The sequence below is a fragment of the Eutrigla gurnardus genome (assembly GCF_963514095.1).
Source record: "Eutrigla gurnardus genome assembly, chromosome: 15".
Classification (NCBI taxonomy): Eukaryota; Metazoa; Chordata; class Actinopteri; order Perciformes; family Triglidae; genus Eutrigla; species Eutrigla gurnardus.
In genome coordinates, this window is record NC_139938.1 from 14356684 (window position 1) to 14381753 (window position 25070).

A 25070-nucleotide genomic window follows, 5' to 3' on the forward strand; every position below is an offset into this window, starting at 1 on the left:
CATCCAACAGCATCATACACTTGAACATTCACACCTAATGCAAGTTTGAAATTGGGGGCAGAGAAGTCTTTGTTGTTGCATCGTCCTGTTCTGCCCTGTCATGAGATCACAATAGGAATGCCCGTCTGTGCTGCCGGTTTCTGATTAATAGTCTAGTGAGCAGATAGGCTGGCAGCAACGGTGTTCACCCTGATCTGATCCATTTGATCAGTGATCAGACCTCTGCCTCTGCCTCCAGGGGATCAATAACACAAAGAGATTTCCCATGAGCTTAGCCACACAGGCAAGGTTTTATGATTTTAGAAAAAGGATACAAACAAAATATCAATTTCTGGTACACTTCCTCAGGTAACGGTCATAGACGGTCCCGTGACCATCCGCCAGTCCACCGTGTGGGTCATAGTTCACATCGAGGACGAGAACGACAACCCGCCCACCTTCCCGGAGGTCACCTACCGCATCAGCCTGATCGAGCGAGACCGCAACAAGCGCGGCGAGCAGGTGTACCGCGTCTTCGCCTACGACCGCGACCTCGGAGCCAACGGCAACATCACCTACAGCATCGTCGACGGTAACGAGGACGAGAAGTTCAGCATCGACCCCAGGACTGCCATGGTGTCGTCAAAGAAGATGGTGACGGCGGGAAGCTACGACATCCTCACTGTGAGTTAGTCTGTATTTATGGTCAGGCAGGCTTCTGTGTGGAGTTGGCATGTTCTCCCTGTGTCAGCGCAGGTTCTTTCCGGCTACTCCGACTTCCTCCCTCTTTCCAAACACAAGCAGGTGAATTGATGACCCTAACTTGCCCTCAGACCTGTCTAGGGTTCACCCTGCCATGGCCCTGAACAGGATAAGCTGTAATGGATGGATGGATGGATGTATGCTTTAAAAAAAAAAGGCCAGGGACAGATTTCAACTAAAATACAGCCATGGCAGAAAATAAATCTGTAGTTTGAATTACAGACTGCAGATTGTCTTACTAGGGACATGACTGTGACCTATTTCGGGCGCAATACTCCTCTCTTTACACCTCATGTAGTTGCAAAGTTGGCAGACGCACCTGCAGTCACATTCATCAGGCACAAGCCCTTGTATTTGGCACTTTTCAGTTCATTGGCCATGGAAATACCCCCAAAAAAAGAAAAAAGCTCAAAGTGTGTGGGGTTGCACAGCTGAAGTGGTGTTTATGCACATCAGGTGGCGGAGAGCGTTTATGATACTCCGCTACCCCTCAAACACAAGCACACAAAGCAATTAGTGTCACTTTATTTGTGTACCAAATTATTCATGCTAACAACGTTTTCATCCGACTCAATCCCCTTTTATGTGCTGCAGGCACCAGATTTTTCTGTATCTGGTTCAGTCATCTGGTCAGTCATGCCCATGTGCCCTTTGAGCATGTGCTCAGCTTCAGTGGAAGCTGTGACATGAGAGTGACAAAGACAACACACACATTTTCTATGGGTTTCTTTTTTCCCGGAATAACTTTTCTTTAAGCAAATCGTTTAAAAAAAAAAAATGTATTTGGCTCACAGGCTCTGGTCTTAAATGAGCACCACTTAAAACAGCATATTTAACAATTACTCCTCATGTAGGTTCCTCCGAAGAAGAAGTAGTGGATATATTGTGGTTAATGCCTTTCCTATCTAATGTGAGAATGGCAGAGCGAGCTATTTGAAGTCAGGCGGGGACAGCCAGCCCATTAAACTGTAATTGCTGGAATCAATTTTGAGGTAAGGGAAAAAATATTATTTATGGGTGGGAGGTTGCCGCTGAGGTGTAGGTGTAAGTAAATGCTGGTGTCGTGACTGAAGATGAGACGCTCATTTGCATGGTTTTGACAATCTGCGGACAGAATTCTAATGAATTCTCGATATTAGCTTGCCCCGAATACATACTAACGTAATCTGAATGTCTGGTTTCTCTGTGTTGTTCTCTTCTCTCAGATAAAAGCCGAGGACGGCGGCGATCCCCCATTATGGTCCACTGTGAAACTCCACGTTGAGTGGATCCGCAAACCCGTTCCCTCGCCAGTATCCCTGCAATTCACCCAGAGGTCCTATAACTTCTCTATCTCGGAGACAGCTGCTGTGGCTCAGCCGGTGGGAGTCGTTGCTGTCAGCCAGTCCAGCACACCGGTCTGGTTCAGTATCGTTGGTAAGAAAATTAATATGTGATATCAAACTAACAGACCAGAGCATAATCCATATTCAGCTGGAGCTCACTATCAAACATTAAGTCAATTATTCTTGTCATTTTTTTTATATTCATATTGAAGTATTAAAAAAAGGAAGCCATCAGATCTGTGAAGACTGCAAGAGATGGTCAGTTTACCTCAAATTGCTCCTCCAGGGATGAATAAAGTATTTTGAATTGATTTGATGTATCTGCACAGTGGAGGATCACGATAACGCTTCGGAGGGATGTTATTTGGCTTTTTTTGGGTCAGACCTGTCCTGGATGAGCGAGAACCAACACACTGGAAGCGATGCATTTCACACCACGCAGTGTAAATGTTACACTTCTTGATTCAAACCGCAGGCGTCCTCACAGACCTCCCCAACAGCTCCGCAGTAACCCCTGACATATTTCAGTTGATCTCTATTAGCTGTCACTGCTGGAGAGCTGCTGCTGACAATATTTTGAAAGTTGTATTGTCCCACATTCTGTAGACCATCCCGTAAACCATTTAACTTCTTTATAGTTTATATTTGCCAAACGTACACTGGGGAATAAAAGGCAATAAAAGAATTGCTTTGAAAACAGTGAGTCATCTCTTGGGCGTACTGTTTCGATAATCAGTGAACAGATTGCTTGTTATTGATTGCTCCCTTTAATATCACAATTAATTGATTGTTAGTTGATAGTTCTTTCAGGTTTAGAAAGAACTTAGTGTTAGTGTTGATATCTGTCGAGGAATTGTGCAGGAAAGGCTCATTTATGGTTTTCAGAAAAAGTGAAAGTATGGTGATTGTCTTTCCTCAAACTTCTCAAACTTCAAGAACTGGACTCCAATGTCATCCCTGAATGAATCACATCTCCCAGGTCAACGTTGCAGAGTGCTCTATATACTGTAGATGATGCAGACCTTTGATCACAAGAATATTTTTGACTCGCTAAATATTCATAATCTCTTTTTTTTCTCCTCCCTTTCTCTCTCCATTCCTATCACCATTAAGGCGGACGGCTCGCCAGGGAAATGTTCTACATTCCTCAGAATGCTTGTGGAAGGAACTGCTCACTTGACACAGGTCTGGTCAAAGTTCATTTTGCCACCTGAAAATTCAGCAAACTACACCGGGATCTTGTTTATCCAAAAGACGGTATTCATGTGTTTTGGAAAAACAACCCACACAAACAGCACTAGTTTGTTTAGTAACTAAAAAAGAAAATGTGAAGGAGTGTGACCTCAGAGAGAGACTTCTCCGAGTGCAAATATTAAAATCATACCAGAGTATATTGTGATGATATTTGCTTATGTATGAGTCTGCCTGGTGATTTGACTGCCTGCCCGGTTACATATTTGGTTATAATAAGGGAATAGTATAGTACTTACTGATATTATTGCATAGTTCTCTCACTTCTCCCAGACAACACTTTCAGTATGTGCTGTATGTATTGTGTGCATTTACTAGAATATGTGATAACAATACAGGGACCCCCAAAAAAAAAAAAAAAAAAAAAATGCTTGTTCATCTATTAACTTAAAATAAGTTAAAAAACCAGAAGAGTAATTCAAAAAATGTGTCAGACAATCATGTCCAATTAAGTCGTCATTTATTGATTACGAATACACAATTTCTTCTGCAGACATGCTGTACAACTTCCGATTTTCTATCTAAAAGAAGCTCCCAAAAATACCAAAAACTAACTCTGCAGACCCTCTAGAGGCACATCTAAGACACAGGATAGAAACAGTACCCTTCTCTTTCTTTAAAGACTACCGACTGTGATTTCTGTTTTTTGGTAACGCTGTTAGATCATAGTGTAATATTGACCAACCTCACACCCCGAACAAAACACAAAAAAAAGAGCTGGTCCCTGTGGTTCGCTACGACTCAACACGCATCAGTGCTTCTGTGAAAAATGCCCAATCAGTATTCATATGCTGAGGAGAGCTCAAGCTCCCAGATATCTCGGGAGAGAAGCTCGAATGAGACGAAGGATGGTACTGAATACCTAACGCGTATCAATCCGCTCCCTCTCTCTAATCAAACATTAAGCCTCTAAACTGTACACTCACCGCCCGTGGAAGAGACCCGGCTGCAGGTTTTTTTTTTTGATCCCCGAGATGGGTTGTGTTTTGGAGTGATAAGACAGATGTTTGTGTGGCTGTTAACAGCTCTCTGGTTGCCAAGTGGGTTTGGCGCTACATTGCATTGCATTTCGGTTCATTTTATTTCACAGACCCTGCAGCTCCAGACACAGGCACATGGCCAAAACAATTACACAGTAATAACTTAGAGCACCTGAGTTTAGCACACGGTGTGAATACTGAACGACTGAAACTCACACACTGTGTGTGTGCGTGCGCGTGTGTGTGTGTGTGTGTGTGTGTTTCCAGGGAGCTTTGACATGCAGTTTGACCTTCAAGTGGGGGTGGGAACTCTGGTTGTGGCCAAGCCCCTGGATGCAGAGGTGCAATCCGTGTACAACATGACCATCCAGGTGACGGATGGGACCAACTTTGCCACAGCACAGGTTCGCTCACTTGCGATTGGTCACGCACTGGCACCGCCTCTTACACACCCCGCACCCACATCGAATTCAATTATTGTTTCCTCTTCCTGGGGGAGCTGTTTACTCTCAGCGTCGCCCTTCCTACGCTCGTACCGCCCTTTTTACCCCCCCCCACCCTGAAATGATCTCTTGCTGACTATGAAATGTGCTTTTGCTTGCTCCGTCTCTGACATTTCCCGTGCTCCTGCTGTCTTGGCTGGCCTACTAGGGCAGCCTTGTAAGGGGAATCCTTGATATCAGTGGACTAATGGGATTAGCCTGTGCAAATAAAGGTCAAGTGTTTGTGTGCAGAAAAAAAAAATAGCACAGTTACGTCCCTCTTAGAAAACGCCGTGTCCATCTAGTAAAAAAATAACATGACAAGCGACTGTAGAGCAGAGGTCTTCAGCGTGTTCAGGCCAAGGACCCCTTGGCTGATAGTGACCCGGTGGTGTGACCTTCTATTACATATCGTATCAAATTGTGTTGCTTATGAAACTGGGCCAAATATAATGGAGTGCCATGTATAACAGTACTTTATAATGATGTATGTAAACAATTTCATTAAATAATAATTGTTGACAGATTCATATATACATCTACCCTGTACCTGCCCCTCCTTCTGCCTCGTTGTCCCTCAGGTGTTCATCCGAATACAAGACAGCAACGACAACCCTCCGGTCTTCTCGCAGCCGGCCTACGACGTCAGCGTCTCGGAGGACGCGCCGCTCGACATGGAGCTCCTGCGGGTCAGGGCGTCGGACGTGGACGAGCGTGCCCGTCTGAGCTTCTCCATCTACGGCAGCGTGGACCCCGTCAGCATGAGACTGTTCAGGGTCAATCCTGGTACGGGAGTGGTCTACACCGCAGACATGTTGGACTACGAGGCGAGGACGCAGCACATCCTCACTATCATGGTGAGACGGGAGGAAATGTGTGTGTGCCCATGAGTTACTGTATATGCATACGTGCACTGCCCTCTTAATGATTCCCCTCTTGGCAACCATGCAGGCCCTTACTTGATTTTGGCTGATTCATTTCATTTATCTCCCCCTACAACGTTATCCATATTCATCATTCATTTCTCTCCAGGTCAAGGATCAGGAGTTTCCATTTAACCGCGACCTGGCTCGCATCCTGGTGGCGGTGGAGGACGCCAACGATAACATCCCCTACTTCACCAGCACCGTTTACGACGCCGTAGCCTATGAGTCATCCGCCGTGGGAACGTCTGTTCTACAAGTGACAGCCTTAGACAAAGACAACGGGATTAACGGACAACTCACTTACACAATGGAAGCAGGTGTGGATTTTGCACTTTAAATGCTTTTTCAGAGGCAAAAAAAAATTGGGATCCAGGTTCATTTTTTTTGTCTTATTTACTCATAATGATGTCTGTAACCTTTCTGCTACTTTTCAGGGAACACAGGTGGTGTGTTTGGAATTGATAATGCCACGGGCCTTATCTTCATTGCCAGAGACCTGGACCTCACCTCTGTGGGCTTTTACACCCTCACCGTGCGTGTCACAGACAGTGGGTTTCCTCCGTTAATGGCCACGGCGTCAGCCCGCATCTCCTTGATACTCTCCGACTTCTCCCAACCCAAATTCTCTCAGAATGAGTATCAGGCTGAGGTAAAGAGGGAGTCGGCTGACTGAAAGGATGGATGAATGGGGGAGAGGTGTGGGAAGGGAGAGATATATGAACTATAGAAAGGCTGGAAGGGATGGATGGTAAATAACTATATATACATCTATATATATATAGATATATATATGTAGGGATGGATTGTAAATAACTATATATACATCTATATATATATAGATATATATATGTAGGGATGGATGGTAAATAACTATATATATATATCTATATATATATAGCTATATATATATGTAGGGATGGATGATAAATAACTATACCTATATATATATATAGATATATATATATAGGGATGGATGGTAAATAACTATATATATATCTATATATATATAGATAGATATAAATATATATATATGTAGGGATGGATGGTAAATAACTACACGGATATAGACGGCTTTAGTTCTTAAACTGATGTCTCTGTGCTTCAGATAATGGAGAACAGCACTGTTGGAACCCATGTGATCACCGTTAGCGCCCTCAGCCGCTCAGCACTTATATATGATATCACCAGGGGCAACGAGGAACACTGCTTCTTCATCAATCAACATACTGGTGTAATCAGCACACGCAGACTACTTGACTTTGAGGTTCGTTAACGCGAATAAATGTATACCATTTGCCTCATTTCAGTCTTGACAGAAGAGGTGCACGTGGAATTTTAAGACGGCCTTTTTTTTTTCTTTCTCACGCCATATCTTTGTTTCGGCAGCAAACGACGTCCTACCTCCTGGTGGTGCACGCCCTGAGCATGGCCGGAGTCGAGGCCAGCACCACCGTCATCGTCCAGGTGGGCGACGTCAACGATAGCCCACCCGTCTTCCAGCAAATCAGGTATCTGGTGCTCAAAAGAGAAGAGCTCCTCTGCTGTTTGCCGAGCTGCGTTGAGTCCTGACATCACATCATTCTCTGGAATGATTTAAGTATAGCTTTCCCTTTTTTTAACAGCAGTTTCCTCTTTTTTGACTTAAAAGGTATGTGGGCACAATCAGCGAGGCGGCTCCAGTCAACAGCGTGGTCGTGGGTGACGATGGCAACCCGCTGGTCATCCAGGCGACCGATAAGGACCGCAATCACAACGCACTGCTAGTGTTCCACATCGTGGAAGAGACCGCTCGCACCTTTTTCAGCGTGGACTCTGGGACTGGATCAATTCGGTAGGTGACATTTAGAAACCAGACCAACTGCACCACTGTTGGGTCTGATTGACCTGCTTAAATGCATATATCTCATATTTTCTAATCGTCTTCTTATTTAAATGTTTCCTAATCTAAGAACAATTGCCAGTCTGGACTACGAGACCTTCTCCGAGTTCCTCTTCCGGGTTCACGTTAAAGACAGTGGTCAGCCTCCTCAGAGTGCTGACGGCCCCGCAGAAGTGCTTATAAAGGTAATGACATGAATAAAACATCCTTGACTCACTTCACTCCTTGTATATCATCTGTGGATGTTATTTTCACTCTGAATACGCTGTCTCAGGTGATCAACATCAACGACTCACCTCCGAAGTTGTCACAGGACACTTACGAGGCAGTGCTCCTCCTGCCAACCTACGTGGGAGTGGAGGTCCTCAGGGTTGAGGCTTTTGACCCAGACATGACACCTGACCTGACCCTGAACCCTGACAAGTCCATCACCCCTCAGCTGGTTTACTCTCTCGTGAACAGCAATGTGGAGCACTTCTCCGTGGAGCGCTACACCGGAGTCGTGACTGTCATCAACCAGAACCTGAGCAAAGACCGCTACCGCTTTAACGTGAAGGTAAGTGATTGGCTGCACACGTTCAGTGGACATGAACACATCCATAATCCATTTACACGTCCTGTCAAGCTGAGATAAAGTACATGTAATTGGCTTTGATTGGCTTACATCAGAAGTCTTCAACCCTCAAGGCTTATAGAGACACTGTGGAGGGCCCCCATTACATATCGGGCCAATTATGTATCGTTCAGCCTATAGTGCCATGTATAACAGTACTTTGTAATGGTGTATGTGTACAATGCTAAGCCATTAAAATAAATAATTGTTGACAGATTCATATTTTAATTCTATTTTCTTACAATTTCTCAAAATAATATTAAACAGACAGGAAGATTTATATTTGCTTATTACAGGTTGTATTCATGTTAAGGTGTATTTTTGGACATAATACATTTTTGGAAGAAAAAAGTTTGGGATCAAATAATTTCGGGTACCCCCTGCAGTTACTCTGCAGACCACCTAGGGGTCCCGGACCACCTGTTAAAGATCTCTGGCTTTCCACAGGGCAGTCAGATTGCATTGGCTATTGCAAGTCAGCTGTTGTATAAAGTGCCGGGACCCAACAAGACCCTCTTTTACCCTTTTTGTTTGAAGGTGTGGGACGGGCGTTTCTCCAGCAGGGCGTCGGTCACCGTGCTCGTCCGAGAAGCTATAGAAAGCGGTCTTCTCTTCACTCTACCGGTCTACTCCGCCTCTATCCCGGAGAACATACCAAATGTCACTTTGGTGACCGTCGTCAACACAGTCGGCCACCGCCGCAACGAACCACTCAAGTACACTCTGCTGAACCCCGGCGGACGCTTCACCATCCGGCCCACCTGCGGGGTGGTGCTCACCACCGGCGTGCCTTTTGACCGAGAGGAGAAGGAGAGTTACGAGTTAGTGGTGGAGGTCAGCAGAGAAGAGGAGATAATGAGGGTTGCTAGGGTGACTGTTCAAATTCAGGTGGGTGGCTCTGTTTTTTTTTTTTCTTTTTAAACTTCCTTTTCACTGACGCCATTGGATTTTATATAATAACCATTCTTTCTCTAGGTGGAGGATGTGAACGACAATGCTCCAGAGTTTGTGAACCTCCCCTACTACGCTGCAGTGCAGGTGGAAGCAGAGCCAGGATCAGCTATTTTCAGCGTCTCCGCCATTGACCAGGACTATGGTGTGAATGGGGAATTGACTTACAGACTTAAGGAGCATCACAGAAACTTTCAGGTGATTTCATAACGTCCTGCATTCACATTCATATGGGGGTACTATCTAATGGTTACACACATATATTTCTATAAATCCCATGCAGGTGAACCGTGTGACAGGCGAGCTGACCTTAAAGAGGGCCTTTGAGGCCGACTTATCCAACACAGAGTACAAGGTGGTCCTTGTGGCCACGGACGGCGGCTTCCCGCCTCTGTCCAGCGAGGTGGAGCTGCCGGTCACGGTAGTCAACAAAGCCATGCCGGTGTTCGACAAGCCCTTCTACGGCGTCACGGTCAGAGAGGATGTGGTCATCTCTACCTCCGTCCTGTGCATCAACGCCACCAGTCCCGAAGGCCAGAGCGTCATCTTCACCATCGCCGATGGAGACCCCTCCCTCCAGTTTGACATCGGCTTCGACACGGGGATCATCAGTGTGCTTTACCTGCTGGACTACGAGACCACGCAGTACTACAGGTTAACGGTGAAGGCCACAGACACACTGACCGGGGCAAAGTCCGAGGTCGACGTGGACATCGTGGTGCTGGATGTGAACGATAACCCGCCGCTGTTCCAGAACACCTCCTACTCCTCCGTGCTCACTGAGAACTCCATGATCGGAACAACCGTCTTACAGGTGTGTGTGTTTGTGTGTGTGTGTGTGTCTTCTACTTATTGAGTGAGTCCAGTGTTTACTCTTACTGAATAATTGTTTACACTTAAGACTCACTCCAGTAGCAGCAGATGAATATTAGATGCCGAATCATTTATTTATGAGAAGATAGTGTGATATTTCCCTCGAAATTTCCCAGTGGAAGCACTTGACCTTTAGCAAATAATAGACCAGCATTGCTATTGTTGCTGCACTGAGCAACATGTTTGCCCAAGATACCAAATAATTGAATTCCTTGGTTTCTGAACACTTTGTTGAGACTCTGAGTCATCAAAATAGATTAATGGCCCTATTTGATGGTATTGTTGCATTTATAAAGGGTCAGGAGGGCGATCTCAGAATATTGAATCATTCAAATACTGCTCGTACAAAGAAAAACTATTTATTAAAAAGCTTTTGATTTTGTTATTGTTATTTAAAACAATTGATCAAATCAACTTGCATCGTCTACCTCAACATGAATATCTAATTCATCATCATGTCTAATCTTCTAATTCAGAGGACCCCTTGCCATATTCCAATTCTCTATTGGCATTTATATAAATATATATATATATATATATATATATATATATATATATTCCTCATAACATTGAATAAATAGGAAGTGATTATAGGTTGCATTCATGTTAATGTGTAATTTTGGACATTTACATTTTTAAAGTATAAAGTTTGGGATGAAATAATTTCGGGGACCCCCTGCAGTAACTCTGAGGACCCCCTAGGGGCCACAGACCCCATGTTGAAGATCTGTTCTAATTCATAACCTGGCTTTGGTTGAGCTAAAAGCTAGGCGTGTGGGTGGCTGTAGACCGTGTCAGTGTGAAGAAATAAGTCCAATCTGAATAATGCACTAGGCAGAGTGTAACGGTACTCCCCCCTGCAGGTGTTTGCCCAGGACCAAGATTCGGAGAAGAACGCCATGGTGAGTTATCAGATCCTCGCTGACATCTACAACAGCACCGACTACTTCCACATTGACAGTAGCAGCGGATTGGTATTCACGGCGCGCCTGCTTGACTATGAGCTCATCCAGCGCTACAACTTCATTGTCAGAGCAACGGACAGCGGAGACCCTGCCCTGAGCAGCGACGTGAGCGTCACTGTGACTGTTTCCGACACAAACGACAACCCGCCTAATTTCAGCCAAGCGCTGTACGAGGCCTTCGTCAGCGAGCTGGCTCCCCAAGGGCACTTTGTGACGTGTGTGCAGGCGTCGGATGCTGACATCTGTGACGCCCATAGGCTGAGGTACAAGACATTTTTATTTACAAAGTTGTGGGTTTGTGATGATGAGAACGTTTGTACATTTTCCCCCCATTGTGAACCCACTTGGATCTGTGTGTAAACTTTTCAGTTCATTATGTTAAGAAAAGCACATTTCCTTTCCATTTCCATAGGCAATCTTGTTTTTGTGTTTCACTCCATCTTGTTTGTGTTTTTCTCAAGCACAAAATTGGATTTTTTTTTGTTTTGTTTCTTGCAGCTTCTGAGCAACAATAATAGTAAACAACACCATTGCACTTTTTTTTTTTTTTTCCAATTTGCTTTCAGATACAGTATTCTCTCTGGGAATGAGAAAATGACTTTTATGATGGAGCCAGATACAGGGGTGCTAAGTCTATCTAACAAGAGGAGACAAGGCATGAAACTCTCGTATCAACTCAATGTGTCTGTGTCAGATGGAGTCTTCACCAACACCGCTCAGGTGAGACAACTTACAATTTAGTTCTACCAACTGATTTGCTCTTTCTTTCTTTTCTTTTTTTTAAACCTTCATAGTGTTTATACGCAGCAAGCCGAGTGACCGTTCACAGCAACCCCTCGCTTCAAATTTATCACAAACACTCCCAGCTGTCCGGCACCGCCATTTACTGCTGGCTGCTGAGCGGCTCTGCAGTCGGAGGTTAATGTGTGTTCATGTCATAACAGATTTACTGTGAGGCTGAGCTGCCAACTGGAAAAAAAAAAACTTTCACATCTGTCTTGTAGTGGTAATTACGAGTGAGGTGATATTCCACCACTCTGCTAGTCTGCATCATATGTTGTAGCAATAACTCGTCACCCCCATTGTTTTGCTTTTTTTGACATGATATGAACGCAGCACACCTCCACAGGAAGTCTTTATTTAGCACCATTTGGTCTCTGACTGATGATCGTGCTGTTGTGCATGCCATGATGATGTGACCCACATTTGACAAATCCACCAACGGTGATCGGTGGCGTCAACACAATGTCAGCAGACGCGAGGATGATGATTGGATGAGCATTTTAATGATGATGGGCATCCACAGGTGATTGTACGCGTCCTTGGGGCCAACCTGTACAGCCCGGTGTTCAGCCAGAGGTTCTACCTGGCGGAAGTCCAAGAAAATGCCCCTCCAGGGTCAAAGGTCATCCAAGTAAGTCCATCCCAGGGGGTTTTAATAATGGATGCTGTTGTAGGAGCTTGTAGGACATTACTCTCTAACGCTCTGTGTGGCCCTCCAGGTTCGTGCCACCGATGAGGATTCCGGGCTCTTTGGCCAGATCACCTACTCCTTCATCAATGACCTCGGGAAAACTCAGTTCACTATTGATGCAGATGGAGTCATTACCACCGTTCAGAAGTTAGACAGAGAAAATCCTCTAAACAAGGATATGGTGCTGACCATTATGGCCCTTGATGGTGGAGGTATTACTTTAAACACTGACCTTGCTGTAAAACTGATTCCCTGAGAATAGTTACTCTCAGATCAGCTCCAGAAATTCTACTCTTGCAGGCCGATAGCGTGTGAATATGTGTGAATATTTGCATCCAGAAATACTGACAGTGAATGAAACGGTATACTGAGGTAAATGATCTCTTGTTTTTAAATGACATACATGTGATATGTTATGTTATTTTTCCCAGGCCGGGCTTCGTTTTGCACAGTTCGAGTGGTCCTTGCCGATGAGAACGATAACGCCCCTCGGTTCAGAGCTGTGGAGTACCGTATGAGTATTAAAGCAAATGTGGCCAAAGGTTCCCTGGTCACACAGATCCAGGCCACCGACGCCGACGCTGGGTCCAATGGGAGGATCACCTACTCCCTTTACAGCGAGGCACGCCTTTCACTGGTCGACGTGCTGGAGGTCAGTATGTTTCACTCTTTAACTTTATACTTTATGATTCATAAAAAACATGTTTGCACTACGTAGCTGTATGCTTAGTTTTAATAGAGCTGCACACATCTTCTCCACTTCACTGAAGGAAAACACACAAAGTCTAACCAGATATAAAAAAAAATTATAAACGTATTTAATGAGAGTAAATCTAATTAAACTCATATTTATGCTACAACCAAGAGGTGATCTCTGACACACGCTCCCCATTTCATTTGCTTAACAGCCGTCTGTTTCTGTAATTATACATAAATCAAAATTATGTTCGACTAAGATTGATGGCTTGGTCGGTGTTGGCTGCTCTAAAGGAGAAACCCACGATTCAATAAACAACCATGAGTGTGAATTAAACAGAAATCTATATCTGTAGTCTAAAAGGTTAATATGATATGAATTAATATAAGGAGGTTTAGTAGCATACATAATTGATACCAAGTGGAAGTTCAAAAAAATGAATTACCATGCTCTGATTTGCGGATATAAATGATTAAAATAAATCCTACCCAGTTAAAGACGATAAAATAAGAGGATAAAGCAATAAGAACCTGTTGGCTCGAACACAGCCGAGTTCAGGCTGAGAGTCAAAGAAAGCTCTATTCGGGCTCTAAAGTTGATTTAAATGGCCCTGTGGTTTTTGCTGGTGCCCAGGTGGAGCCAGACAGCGGCTGGATGATGACCAAAAGCACCGTGGACCACCTCCAGGGGACCGTGTTGTCCTTCTTCGTCAAAGCCACTGACTGTGGTTCTCCAGCGAAACACTCCCTGGTGTCCGCCTTCATCCACGTCGTCCCACCGGATGCGTTTGTTCCCTCCTTCAGTCAGCCTCAGTATTCTTTCACCATCCCCGAGGACACGGCCGTAGGGACGGCTCTGGGGTCTGTGTACATGGCGCCTGGACAAACGGGGTTCTTCACTGTAGTTGGAGGAGAGACGCTGGACAGCAACCAGGGTGGGACCTTCCTGGTGGAGAGGGAATCAGGTCTGATCCGCCTGATCAAGCCGCTAGACTACGAACTCATCAGCATCTTCCGCTTTAAGGTTGCCGCGACAACAAGAAGAGACCTGATCGAGTCCGTCTCGACTGTAGACCTGGAGGTTAAGGTTGGTGAGCATTTAAACATAGCGCCTGTTAGAATGTTGTTTCCTATTATTCATGTGTCATTTATTTTCTTAGAATGCAGTAAAATTGAATTTAATTAAACTACGTGTACCCAAGATTTTAAAAAATCTGTCGAAACAGAAACAGAAAATAACCGCCCATGGCTGAATATATGATCAAGGATGTTTTAACACCAATTAGAGCAATGCACATTTCCAAAACATGAAGGCAGCCACAAACAATTTACAATTTTAGAAAACATTTAGATAATTTAAAATGTGAAGTTTAATTTGAAAATTAGTTTAAAATGCAGTTTACTGCAATTCAAATGCTGAATGAATTGGAACATTTCAGAGTGAAGTTGAATCCACTGTTGCTTTATTTCTTCAGTACATATTAGAGAGCGATGTGTCATGTTGCAGGTCCTCGACGTGAACGACAACAAGCCAGTGTTTGAGACTAACACCTACGTAGCCACAGTGATGGAGGGGATGCCTGTAGGGACACGAGTGGTCCAAGTGCGAGCGCTTGATCCAGACTGGGGCTCTAACGGACAGGTGTGTGATGGAGAAGTTCAACTTTCTTTTGGGGCTTTTCAGTTCAGTTAAAAATTATATATGCACGTACCTTTTTTTTTAAATTTGCAGGTAACATACAGCCTCGGATCTGTGCTCTCCTACAACTCGGACATGATGAGAGACGCTCGCTCCACCAGTGGCCCCGTCACTACGGGCTCCGTCTTCGCCATTGACAGTAAAACAGGCTGGATCACCACCGTGAGTCAGATGGACCACGAGGCCTGCTCCAGCTACAGCTTTGAAGTAGTCGCCTCCGATCTGGGGGAGTCACGGTCCCTGTCCTCCACCACGGTGGTGACCATCACCGTGTCGGACGTCAACGACAACCCGCCGCGGTTCGAGAGGGAGCTGTACCGGGGCGCGGTGAAGGAGAGCGACCCCCTCGGCGAGGTGGTGGCCGCTCTGAAAACCAAAGATCGCGATGGCACGGATCAAAACCGCCTCGTCAACTTTTACATAACCGGTGAGGAAATAAAGGAGAACACTATCATCATGCAGTTCAACACATTCTGCTGCAGTGGTTGTACCTCATACAGGGAGATGAGGTGGTGTTGCATAAAAGAAATATTCATTGGCCTAATGTGGTTGCTATTATTAAAAGGTCAAATTGTAAATTAATTTCAACTCAAATGTCAAGCACAACTAACCTTTTAGTTTTTTTTCTTATTCCCTTTGAATATTACAAGGTATGCCTGATACAACAACACATTTCAAAGGCATAGAAACCCTGAATATTCACATTATCTATCTATCTATCTATCTATCTATCTATCTATCTATCTATCTATCTATCTATCTATCTATCTATCTATCTATCTATCTAGTACATCAGTGGGATTTCAGAAATAGGAAGTCGTCTTTCACACACACTCACACATGACTTTGTGTGATCATTCCTTTTTTATGGGCGTAATAAAAACAATTTGTGAGGACTCTCCAGCTAAACTGTCACCTTGACACGGAGCTTGATGTTTACCACCATGGCACCACTGTCTGATAGCGGAGGATGATGTAGTTTGGCCTTGTGTTCTGGCATTTCTAAATACTGATTGGCCTAATGGAAGTGCTATAATAAAAAGGTCTCTCCGTTTTTGAACTTTCAAAGGCCATTGCTTCTACACCACCAGTCTGGTTTATGCTACGATGACGGATATTTTAGAGATTTATTGATTTTGGTGAGGAGTTGATGCTGATTCGACCTATGAATGAATGGGAGTTCCAGTTTGTTCCATGCATTTTTACAACGCACCTTCACCCTCTTTCTTTGCCGGGAAGTGTCTGGGTTTTAAATCCTCTTCTGTGTAATCTCCAGGAGGGAACCCGCGGGGCGTGTTCGGTCTGGCTCTTGTGCAGGGAGACTGGAAGGTTTACGTGAGCGGTCTGCTGGACCGCGAGCAGCAGGACTGGTATCTGCTCAACATCACGGCCAGCGACGGCCTTTATGTGGCTCGCACCGCAGTGGAAGTCACCGTCATCGATTCCAACGACAACAGTCCCATCTGCAACCAGGTCAGGCACACAGACAAATTGAGATGTTTGAAATTAAAAATATGCAAATGCAACAAACAGAGCAATGTAGGACGGTGAACTATTATTTTGCTTTTTTTTATTTTTCATGGTCGACTAATTGCCCATTTCCACTGTTTGTGTCCAGGCTTATCACATTCCAATTTGTGTTTTGTCTAAAAATAGAAAGAAAACCTTCCTTTTGAATAAACCATATGATAATACAGTAAATGTGTAGATAGTAGATAGAAGTTATTGAGGCTGCAGACAACTTCCTTCTTGTTTCTGGTTAAAAAGTAAATAATTTATCAACGAGAAAGAGTTTGAGGATAATTATATTTAAAATAAATGACATTATTTTGTGTTTAATCATCTCATGCAAAGGCTGAGGGCAACATGCAGTAACTGCAGATTTTTTTTAAACCCGTTAAATAGTGTTAAAATTTACATAATCTCCAAAAGTATGACTTTGTAAAACACCAAAAATATGGAGCTGTAGCAGAACAGGATTTGTTCTGTTAAAATATTGATATGAATTCAAACAAATTGTCTTTTATTACATGTAATGAAATGTAATGTAAGTGTAAACTGGCTTTTAATTACTTCAACTTAACTTTAAATTAACCACCGTCGAAGCTGATGAGACACACAAATGATGCGTACAAGTGATACGAATCAGTGATAACCAAAAAAAACGAAACAAAAATAAAACTCCCGCTCAGTGTTAAGCTAATTACTGCCTCAGCTTCAAGACTTCTTCCTGAAATAAGTTATGCTGTGACAAAAGCTGATCAGCGACTTGGAAAATCACCATAAAAAGGGAAGCTAATTGGCCTGTGCACTCTTCTGGGAGAATCGCTTTTCATTTAGTAGTGTTTTACATATTTAGTTGAAAAACAGAAATTTCCATCTCCCTCTAAACTTTTACTAGTTCTCTTTGAGAACCAGTCCCGGTCTCCCTGTTCTCCTTTTATATGCTCTCTGTTCATAGACAAGTTAGGCCTGCGTAACTACAAAGAGGTTACTGTGGCAAGCAGCAGCATCCGATGTATCAAAAGACTCACAGACTGTACTGTGCTATACTTTAACACCGTTACTATGTTTATTGGACTATTAAGCTTTTTTAGTAGAAACAAGAGAAGCAGTAGCATTTCTGCTTGAAGCAGTGCTCGTTGTAGCAGGAATGGTAGTAAAAGTACATGTAGTACTGCCACTACTGCCAATATTAGATATTATACTGGTAATAGGAGTAGTATAGGTAGTAGCCATAGTAGTTTGAATAGTTCTAGCCATATAAAGTATAGTATATCAAGCAGCATTATCAGCAGTTGCAGTGATAACTTAAGCTTAGTGATTTATTTTCATCATAAATTAATCCATTTTTTTTTTTACTTTCTCCGGTATGAATGATTATCAATCATAGTTACAGTAACAGTCTATTGACTAATCAGTTAAGGCAAGGCAATTTTATTTCTATAGCAACTTCCAACAACAGGGCAATTCAAACATTTTTACATTAAAAAAAACCCTATTAAAACAAGCATTAAAAATAAAAAAATAAATAAATAAAACAAGAATACTTAATTGACTCATCATCATTTCAGCTCTAACTATGATTAAACCATTCACAGGATACATCTGAAGCAGGGTGTTGTTTACAGCAGCAGTTTTCCCATGGTGTTGGTCTGTGTTTGGTGAAAGGTCACAAAGATAAATGTGAAGGCAGGGTCAGAAAAGGTCACTTCCCTCTGTGCTTGTGCTACCAGCAGGGATAATGGATGCGGTGCCCTGCAGTTCTTGTTTTTTTTTGTTCTGTTTTTTTAATGTGTTGTACAGAACTTTTGTTGTTTTTTGTTTTCAGACAGTTACACCTTGTGCTTGTCTATCTGTGTATGTTGCTGCAGGCGGTGTACAGTGCCTCTTTTCCTGAGGACATTCCCACTAACAAGGGCATCCTGACAGTGGGTGCAACAGACGCCGACTCAGGCTCCAGCGCTGAGATCCAATATTCACTGTTTGGCATCGGGGTCGAAGATTTCTATATGGATGCAAACACAGGTACATTCAGTTATTCCTTTAATTTAGGGGTTTTTTGCTTGATGGAAAATGTCCTTTCTACACTTTCATACCCCATTTGTGTCCAAAGGTGAGCTGCGTACGGCCACGCTCATGGACCGCGAAATGACGCCCACCTACAAACTCATTGCCCAGGCGACTGACGGAGGAGGGCTGTTCTGCCGCTCGGAGATTTTTCTCAAAGTGTTGGATGTGAATGACAATGCCCCGTCTTTCTCCTCTACTCATTACCGGGCTAGCGTGTATGAGAACGCCGCCCCCAAGGCTTTGCTTACCCGGCTGCAAGCCAGCGACCCCGATGAAGGTAAGCTAAGATGATATTATAGGCTGGATGTGTGGAAGATAATCAGAACATATTTATTTATTCTAAACAAAGATGTTTCCATGAGGAAAAGGGACACATTATGCCTCCTCTCTAGTAAAAAAACAACATTTTTCATGAATACAAATAGTGACTTTGTCTTCTGTTCTCTCAAGGTCTTAACCGTACGGTAGTCTATTCTCTGGTGAATTCAGTCAACGGATTATTTTCCATCGACCCGGTATCCGGGATGGTCATTCTGGAGAAGTCTCTGGACAGAGAGAGCCGAGACTCCTATCGTGTTCGTGTCCAGGCCACTGACCAAGTTGGGCAGCAGGGGGCGCTATCCTCACAGGTTTGTGGTGCCAGTGACACACATTCAATCTCAGTTGTAGGGAGTGTGTGGGGGGACTGTGGGGAGGATTATCACAAAAGATATTCCCAATCCTAAAATAATAATAAAAAATAAAAAACTGGCACCGACTCTGAAAGAATTGCTCGCTGGGGAAAAAACTTTCTAGAACATTACTCAAATTTGCAACAGTTTTCACAACATTTATATTTTAGATGAAACAATCATGGTTTTCTGAGTAATGAAATCATATGCAGGATTAATTATCACAGCCGCTGAGTAATGTACACCAGTTATTCCTAAAAACACAATTAGATTTTGTAATTAATGACTGACATTAAATGCAATAATAGGTGCATTAGTCAGCCATGGAGTTATCCATCTCTGCATTATCTTTTTTCCCATACACATGAGTGAGAAAAGTCAATCAATAACAACAGCCACCCACTGTTGTGGAGTGGGTGGGACGCTAACGACGGGGAAGGTGACAGTTACAGATGCATCTCATTGATATGCTAATACAAGTAGTAGTAGTAGCTGTAATAGCAGTGATGGTAAGAGTAGTAATTCCAGGAGTTGCAGCAGTATTTGTATTAGGCCCATTAATCGAACAGCAGTAATACTGTGGCATCCCACTTGCATTGATTGTAACTGGGATCAGCTGTGTGTCCTCCATGACTCCACCATACGCTGCATGTGTTTGCCAGGAAAGACTAGTGGGACAAATCTGATGAAGGTCTGATGAAGAGACTGATGGAGATAGAACGATGCTAATCCTCATATCCATCTGTGCACATTTACATATACACATTTCCTTATAGCAGCTATATTATATTTCTAACCTTGAATTATTAAACTTTACTAATATAAAACCATTTAACCGTGCACCTTATAGCTATTTCTAACCTAATGCCTGTAAAAATGATGACAACATACACGCATAAATGAAAAGACAACAAAGAAACTGAAATGACACTAAACAAGAAAATTTTGCTCAATCAAAACAATACAGACTCACATCAAAAACTATCACATATATCAACAGTGCAAACAACATGTTTGATTAATAAAATAAGAAGAAGAAGAAGAAAGTTTACATTCTCATTTACAAATAAAAGCAATTTTATGTAGAAATTTAACGACCTCTTTGAATACTTACTTGGCACAAATTCTTCCCACACAGAATAGAGATATTTTGTAGTTTGCCATATATCCTCCCAAAATAAAATGATTTAGAAGCATTCTAAATGTATTGATAGACATAATAATAAGGTAATACAGCTTCGTGTCTTTAACCTCACGTTTTTTAACCTCCCTTCAAAAAAGGCAAAAACAAAAATGTCCCAGAGAAGGTGAGCTGTTTACTGGAGCGAGCTAAAAACAGCCTTTATCTCACTCAGTAAGGCTACAAACATTTACCTTACGGCCGATCAATTCTCTTTGGGGCTTTGGTGGACTTTTTTTTTGTCTCAGCCCCCCATCTTGTCGCTTTGAGTATCTTTCCTCCCATTGATTTCAATGTCTGTGGTTCTGAAACTGAACTCTGAGGGCTGGAAGCAGCACAGACCAATCGGTGTCTCTCTCTCAGGTTGATTTGACCATTTTGGTGCTGGACGTGAACGACAACGCTCCAGTCTTCCAGAGGAGGGACTACGCCGTTACCGTCCCTGAGGACGTAGCCGTGGGAACCGAGGTGCTGCGAGTGTTGGCGACGAGCGTCGACATCGGTCCGAACGCCGAGATCACCTACAACATCCGGTCGGGCAACGAGTTAAGAAAGTTCACCATGGACCGAAACCTGGGTGAGCAGAGGTCGTTGAATGTGCTCGTTCACAGCAGAAAAAACGCCTTCAACTGAATGTTATGCATTATACGTGCGTGTTTTAGGCTCCATTTCTGTGGCTGATGATTTGGACTTTGAGGTGTGTAAGGACTACTACCTCACCGTTGAAGCCTGGGACAGCGGGAATCCTCCTCTAAACACGGCTACCATGGTAACCATTGAACTCATGGATGTCAACGACAACGCGCCAGCCTTCAACCAGGACATCTACAATGTTCTGGTCAGCGAGGATGCGTCCGTTGGCCAGACAATCACAAGGGTAAAATCATCGAATCAGGAAGTATTTTCTTTTCTTTAGCTCTTGTTTTACACCGTGTGTGCGTGTGTGTGTGTGTGTGTGTGTGTGTGTATTCTAGGTATTGGCGGAAGACTTGGACAGCCAGGTGAATGGGCGAATCACCTACTCCATCTTGAAAGGTGACCGTAGCAACCACTTCTGGATCGACCCCGTGACCGGACTGCTCAAAGTCAATAAGCGGCTCGACAGAGAACTCGTAAGGATGCATCTTTAAGTACAAGATCTCATAAGCAATCAATAGTCATTTTCTGGTTCATGAGCACAGAAAATACCAAGTCCGCTCAAGGACAACACCCGATGAAGTCTCGTATTATGCAAGAATAACAGTGCGTGTCATATTGCCTGATGCATACGAATGTGTGTTCGGCTCTGCCCCCCCCCCCCCCCCCCCCCCCGCTCCGGCTGCATCTAGGTCTCCAGATACTCTTTGTCGGTGCAGGCGTTCGACAGCGGCTCCCCCGCCATGTCCTCCACCGTCGCCCTCAACGTCGACGTATCCGACGTGAACGACAACCCCCCCGCCTTCACCCCTCCCAACTCCACCGCCGCCATTCAGGTAACAGTCTTTACGCTCATACGCACGTGTTTATGTGCAGGGTTCATCCCACTCCTCTCTCTCTCTCCATGCTTCCAGTTAAACCAGGCTGCCGGCACCACCCTGCTGACGCTGTCAATCAGCGATAAAGACTCCCCTAGAAACGGCCCTCCCTTTGAGTGTCGCATCGTGTCGGGGAACGAGAGGAATTTCTTCACCTTGGACCAGACGGGGACTTTGAGGTCCAACCGTGTGTTTGGCCCTGAGGCCCCCAGAGAGTTCACTCTTGAAATCCAGGTGTTTTTTTTGTATTTAACTACTATGAATGCACAGTGTCTGCATGGTCAGAATTAGAAGCTGCCCAGTACTCTCACAGTCTCTCATCAGTCAGGCTATGAAGGTCTTGGGTTTTAAAGTGGAACTAATTTCCGTAATGGAGAAGCTATTAATGCCACTTATATGGTGACATTGAAGGGGGGGATCTGTGCTTTAATATTGACGATGTATTTTTTATGTTCTCGCTACATGGCTACCACATTTTGTCTAAGTGTAAAAGATATTCTCATAACCATCTTTCCACATCGTCCCCAGGAATAAGTTATCCTCAAATACAACCAGCACATTTAGTTTACAATATTTCATCAGTTTCTTTTGATGTGAATTATTGAATATCTGACTGGAACAGTGTTTTGGTTTCTTAGGCAAAGGATTCTGGTAAACCGAGTCTCACCTCCTCCTCCTGGATATTCATGAGAGTCATCGGGAACAGTCAGTACAAACCCGCCGTCTCCCCCCTGGAAATCTTCATCGTCATGGTCACCGATACTTTCCAGGGAGGCCCGATTGGGCAGATCTATGCAACTGACCGCGACCCCAACGACGTGCTGTCATTTACCCAGAAGCCTCTGCCCAAGAGCATGTTTAGGATAAACAGACAGGATGGCAGCGTTGTGGCTCTGCCGGGCCTGGAACCTGGCAGGTACACACACACACACACACACACACACACACACAACACACACACACACACAGGCTAAATAGTGGTTGATTTATATTTTTTTTTGTCAGAACAACACGTTTCCTTTTCCTCTTTCAGATACCAGATGAATGCCACGGTGAGTGACGGACGTTTCGCTGTGATAGCTGATGTCTCGGTCCAGGTCGAACAGGTGACAGATGAGCTGCTGCGTAACGCCCTGACCTTACGGTTCAGTTCCCTCTCCCCAGAGGACTTGCTTGGTCGCTATCTGAGCCAGATCAAACTAATGTTGCGGGGACTTGCCGGCTGGAAGTGGTCACCGGGGCAACAGGACCCACTCCACATACTCGGCGTGCAGCCGGTGACGGGGACGTCCGACGTGGACTTACACCTGGCCATGGAGACGCCAGAGACGTCGGGCAGCAGACGCATGGGCGGGATCTACTCCCAGCAGGAGTTGTCCGCGAAGCTGGAGGAAGCGGCGGCGCGGGGCCAGATTCGGGGGGTCTTTGCTGGGGCGGTGGCGGTGAGCAGCGCTTGTTCTGGGGAGCTGGAGTGCGGGGATCGGGTTTGTGAACAGAGACTGGTGATTGAGCATGAATCGCCGATCACTTACAGCACAGAGAGGGTCAGCTTGGTGTCACCGAGGTTCAGCCCTAAAGAGACCTGCACCTGCCCTGGTAAGCACTGCACTCACGTGTGTCCATGCAATCTCATCTCTTATTGATCGAGTCCTGTATATCTGTCACTCACTGAGACAGATGTTGTGCATACAAAGATGCATACAGGATTTCTGTCATATCAAAGAAGATTTTGACATCCTGAAGGAATATTTATATATATATATCCTGCAAGGTAATATCCAATATTTCTGCTCCAAACAGGAGGAGCATGCCCCACTCCTGTGGAGCTTTGTGAAGGTCAGTCCTGTCCAGCAGACATGCAGTGTGTCCGTACTGGTCCTACAGCGCCATCTGTCTGCCAGTGTCAGCCTGAGAGACTAGACGAGTGCGCAGGTATGATTTGGTCCTTCCATGTATATTTGAATGTGCAGATTGCCACATTGCAGTCACATTTATTTCTGTTTTGTGAATGTTTAGGCCAAACCTCTCTGAGTTTCTCTGGAAACAGTTACATCAAGTACAGAGTGACAGAGAGCGGCCTGAGTGGGGAGATGAGGCTCGGCCTGAGGATAAGGACGCTTCAGAGGAGAGGAGTCATTATGTTCACGCGCGTTAACCCCTGCACCATGCTCAAGGTGAACACTTTATTATCCTAATGCGACACTTTATTGTTTCGGAGGGCCAGATGTGCTCAGCAAAGGTTGTGTTGTATTTCAGTGGCTGCATGATTTTGTAAAAAAAAAAAAAAACTATGCTCCTTCTCCTTCCACAGATCGAAGGGGGTCGACTCTGGTTCCAGTTGGACTGCGACAACACCCTTGGCATTATGGGTATCTCTGGCAGACCAATAAACGACGGCCTCTGGCACGCCGTTGTCCTGGAGCTGACTAGGAACTACACCCTGCTGTCTTTGGACGACAGCTATGTGGAGCGGCGGCGAGCAGCCCGAGCCTCTGTTCACCTTTGGCCCCTGGCCCTTGATTCATCCTTTTTCTTTGGGGCCCAAGTGAGGCCAACGACAGGGCAGGGCGAGAGGCCAAGCTCGGGGCCAGGTAGAAGCCAGGGAGGGCCAGAACTCGGGGACCGCGGTGGAAGGGCCCCGCCAAGAGCCCAGGATGGCTTCCAGGGATGCCTGGGCTCGCTGATGCTGAACGGTAATGAGCTGCCACTCCAGAACAAGAGGAGCCGCTACGCTGAGATAGCCGGGCTGAGCGAGGTGAAGTTGGGCTGCGTGCTTTATCCAGATCCGTGCGTCAGCCAGCCGTGCCTCAACGGAGCCATCTGCAGCAGCCTGCCCTCTGGAGGTCTGTGTAGAGGATGAGTGTGGGTGTTAGTTGTCTTGTTGTCTACGAAACAGTGTCAGTTTCAGCATTTCTGCCTCACTTTCTTTTGATGGCATGTTTTTCCAGTATTCATCATCAGCTTGTATTGTATTTAAAAATTTAAAAAGTCAGTTACTCATAAAAATTAAAGGAGGGAAGACACTCCAGGTGAAGGGCAAAATACTTATAATATCGCCTGAAACTTTTCCACTTGATTTCTTACATTGAGACTTTTTTTTTTTTGTATTAAAATGTTTCTGAAAACTTTTAACCTTTTAGAATATGCAAATGAGGCAGTATCTTATCAAATATGGGCAAATTTGCATATATTTCCAGAAAAGACACAAAAAAAAAACTTTAAAAGATGCGTATTGTAAAATTGCATTATATTGCAAGACACTGCAGGTGAATAAGTT

The 25070-nt window shown here is 44.4% G+C and overlaps 1 protein-coding gene across 1 annotated transcript in view; it reads left to right on the top strand.

Moving 5' to 3' along the window:
• fat3b (FAT atypical cadherin 3b) overlaps positions 1–25070 on the top strand; it is a 55517-nt gene that overhangs the window by 16056 nt on the left and 14391 nt on the right. The window contains exons 7-43 of the mRNA XM_084028595.1: positions 349–663; positions 1947–2157; positions 3180–3251; positions 4565–4701; positions 5361–5636; positions 5812–6022; positions 6140–6354; positions 6811–6969; positions 7092–7213; positions 7354–7536; positions 7655–7769; positions 7859–8140; positions 8735–9085; positions 9173–9346; positions 9432–9962; positions 10885–11249; positions 11553–11706; positions 12293–12400; positions 12489–12672; positions 12892–13112; positions 13791–14243; positions 14664–14798; positions 14889–15282; positions 16132–16328; positions 18230–18383; positions 18472–18705; positions 18879–19057; positions 20643–20856; positions 20942–21156; positions 21254–21391; positions 21608–21751; positions 21830–22027; positions 22432–22709; positions 22827–23389; positions 23594–23725; positions 23810–23967; positions 24105–24636. Of these exons, the coding sequence (XP_083884721.1) occupies positions 349–663; positions 1947–2157; positions 3180–3251; positions 4565–4701; positions 5361–5636; positions 5812–6022; positions 6140–6354; positions 6811–6969; positions 7092–7213; positions 7354–7536; positions 7655–7769; positions 7859–8140; positions 8735–9085; positions 9173–9346; positions 9432–9962; positions 10885–11249; positions 11553–11706; positions 12293–12400; positions 12489–12672; positions 12892–13112; positions 13791–14243; positions 14664–14798; positions 14889–15282; positions 16132–16328; positions 18230–18383; positions 18472–18705; positions 18879–19057; positions 20643–20856; positions 20942–21156; positions 21254–21391; positions 21608–21751; positions 21830–22027; positions 22432–22709; positions 22827–23389; positions 23594–23725; positions 23810–23967; positions 24105–24636 (8704 nt within the window). The remainder of the gene's footprint in view (positions 1–348; positions 664–1946; positions 2158–3179; positions 3252–4564; positions 4702–5360; positions 5637–5811; positions 6023–6139; positions 6355–6810; positions 6970–7091; positions 7214–7353; positions 7537–7654; positions 7770–7858; positions 8141–8734; positions 9086–9172; positions 9347–9431; positions 9963–10884; positions 11250–11552; positions 11707–12292; positions 12401–12488; positions 12673–12891; positions 13113–13790; positions 14244–14663; positions 14799–14888; positions 15283–16131; positions 16329–18229; positions 18384–18471; positions 18706–18878; positions 19058–20642; positions 20857–20941; positions 21157–21253; positions 21392–21607; positions 21752–21829; positions 22028–22431; positions 22710–22826; positions 23390–23593; positions 23726–23809; positions 23968–24104; positions 24637–25070) is intronic.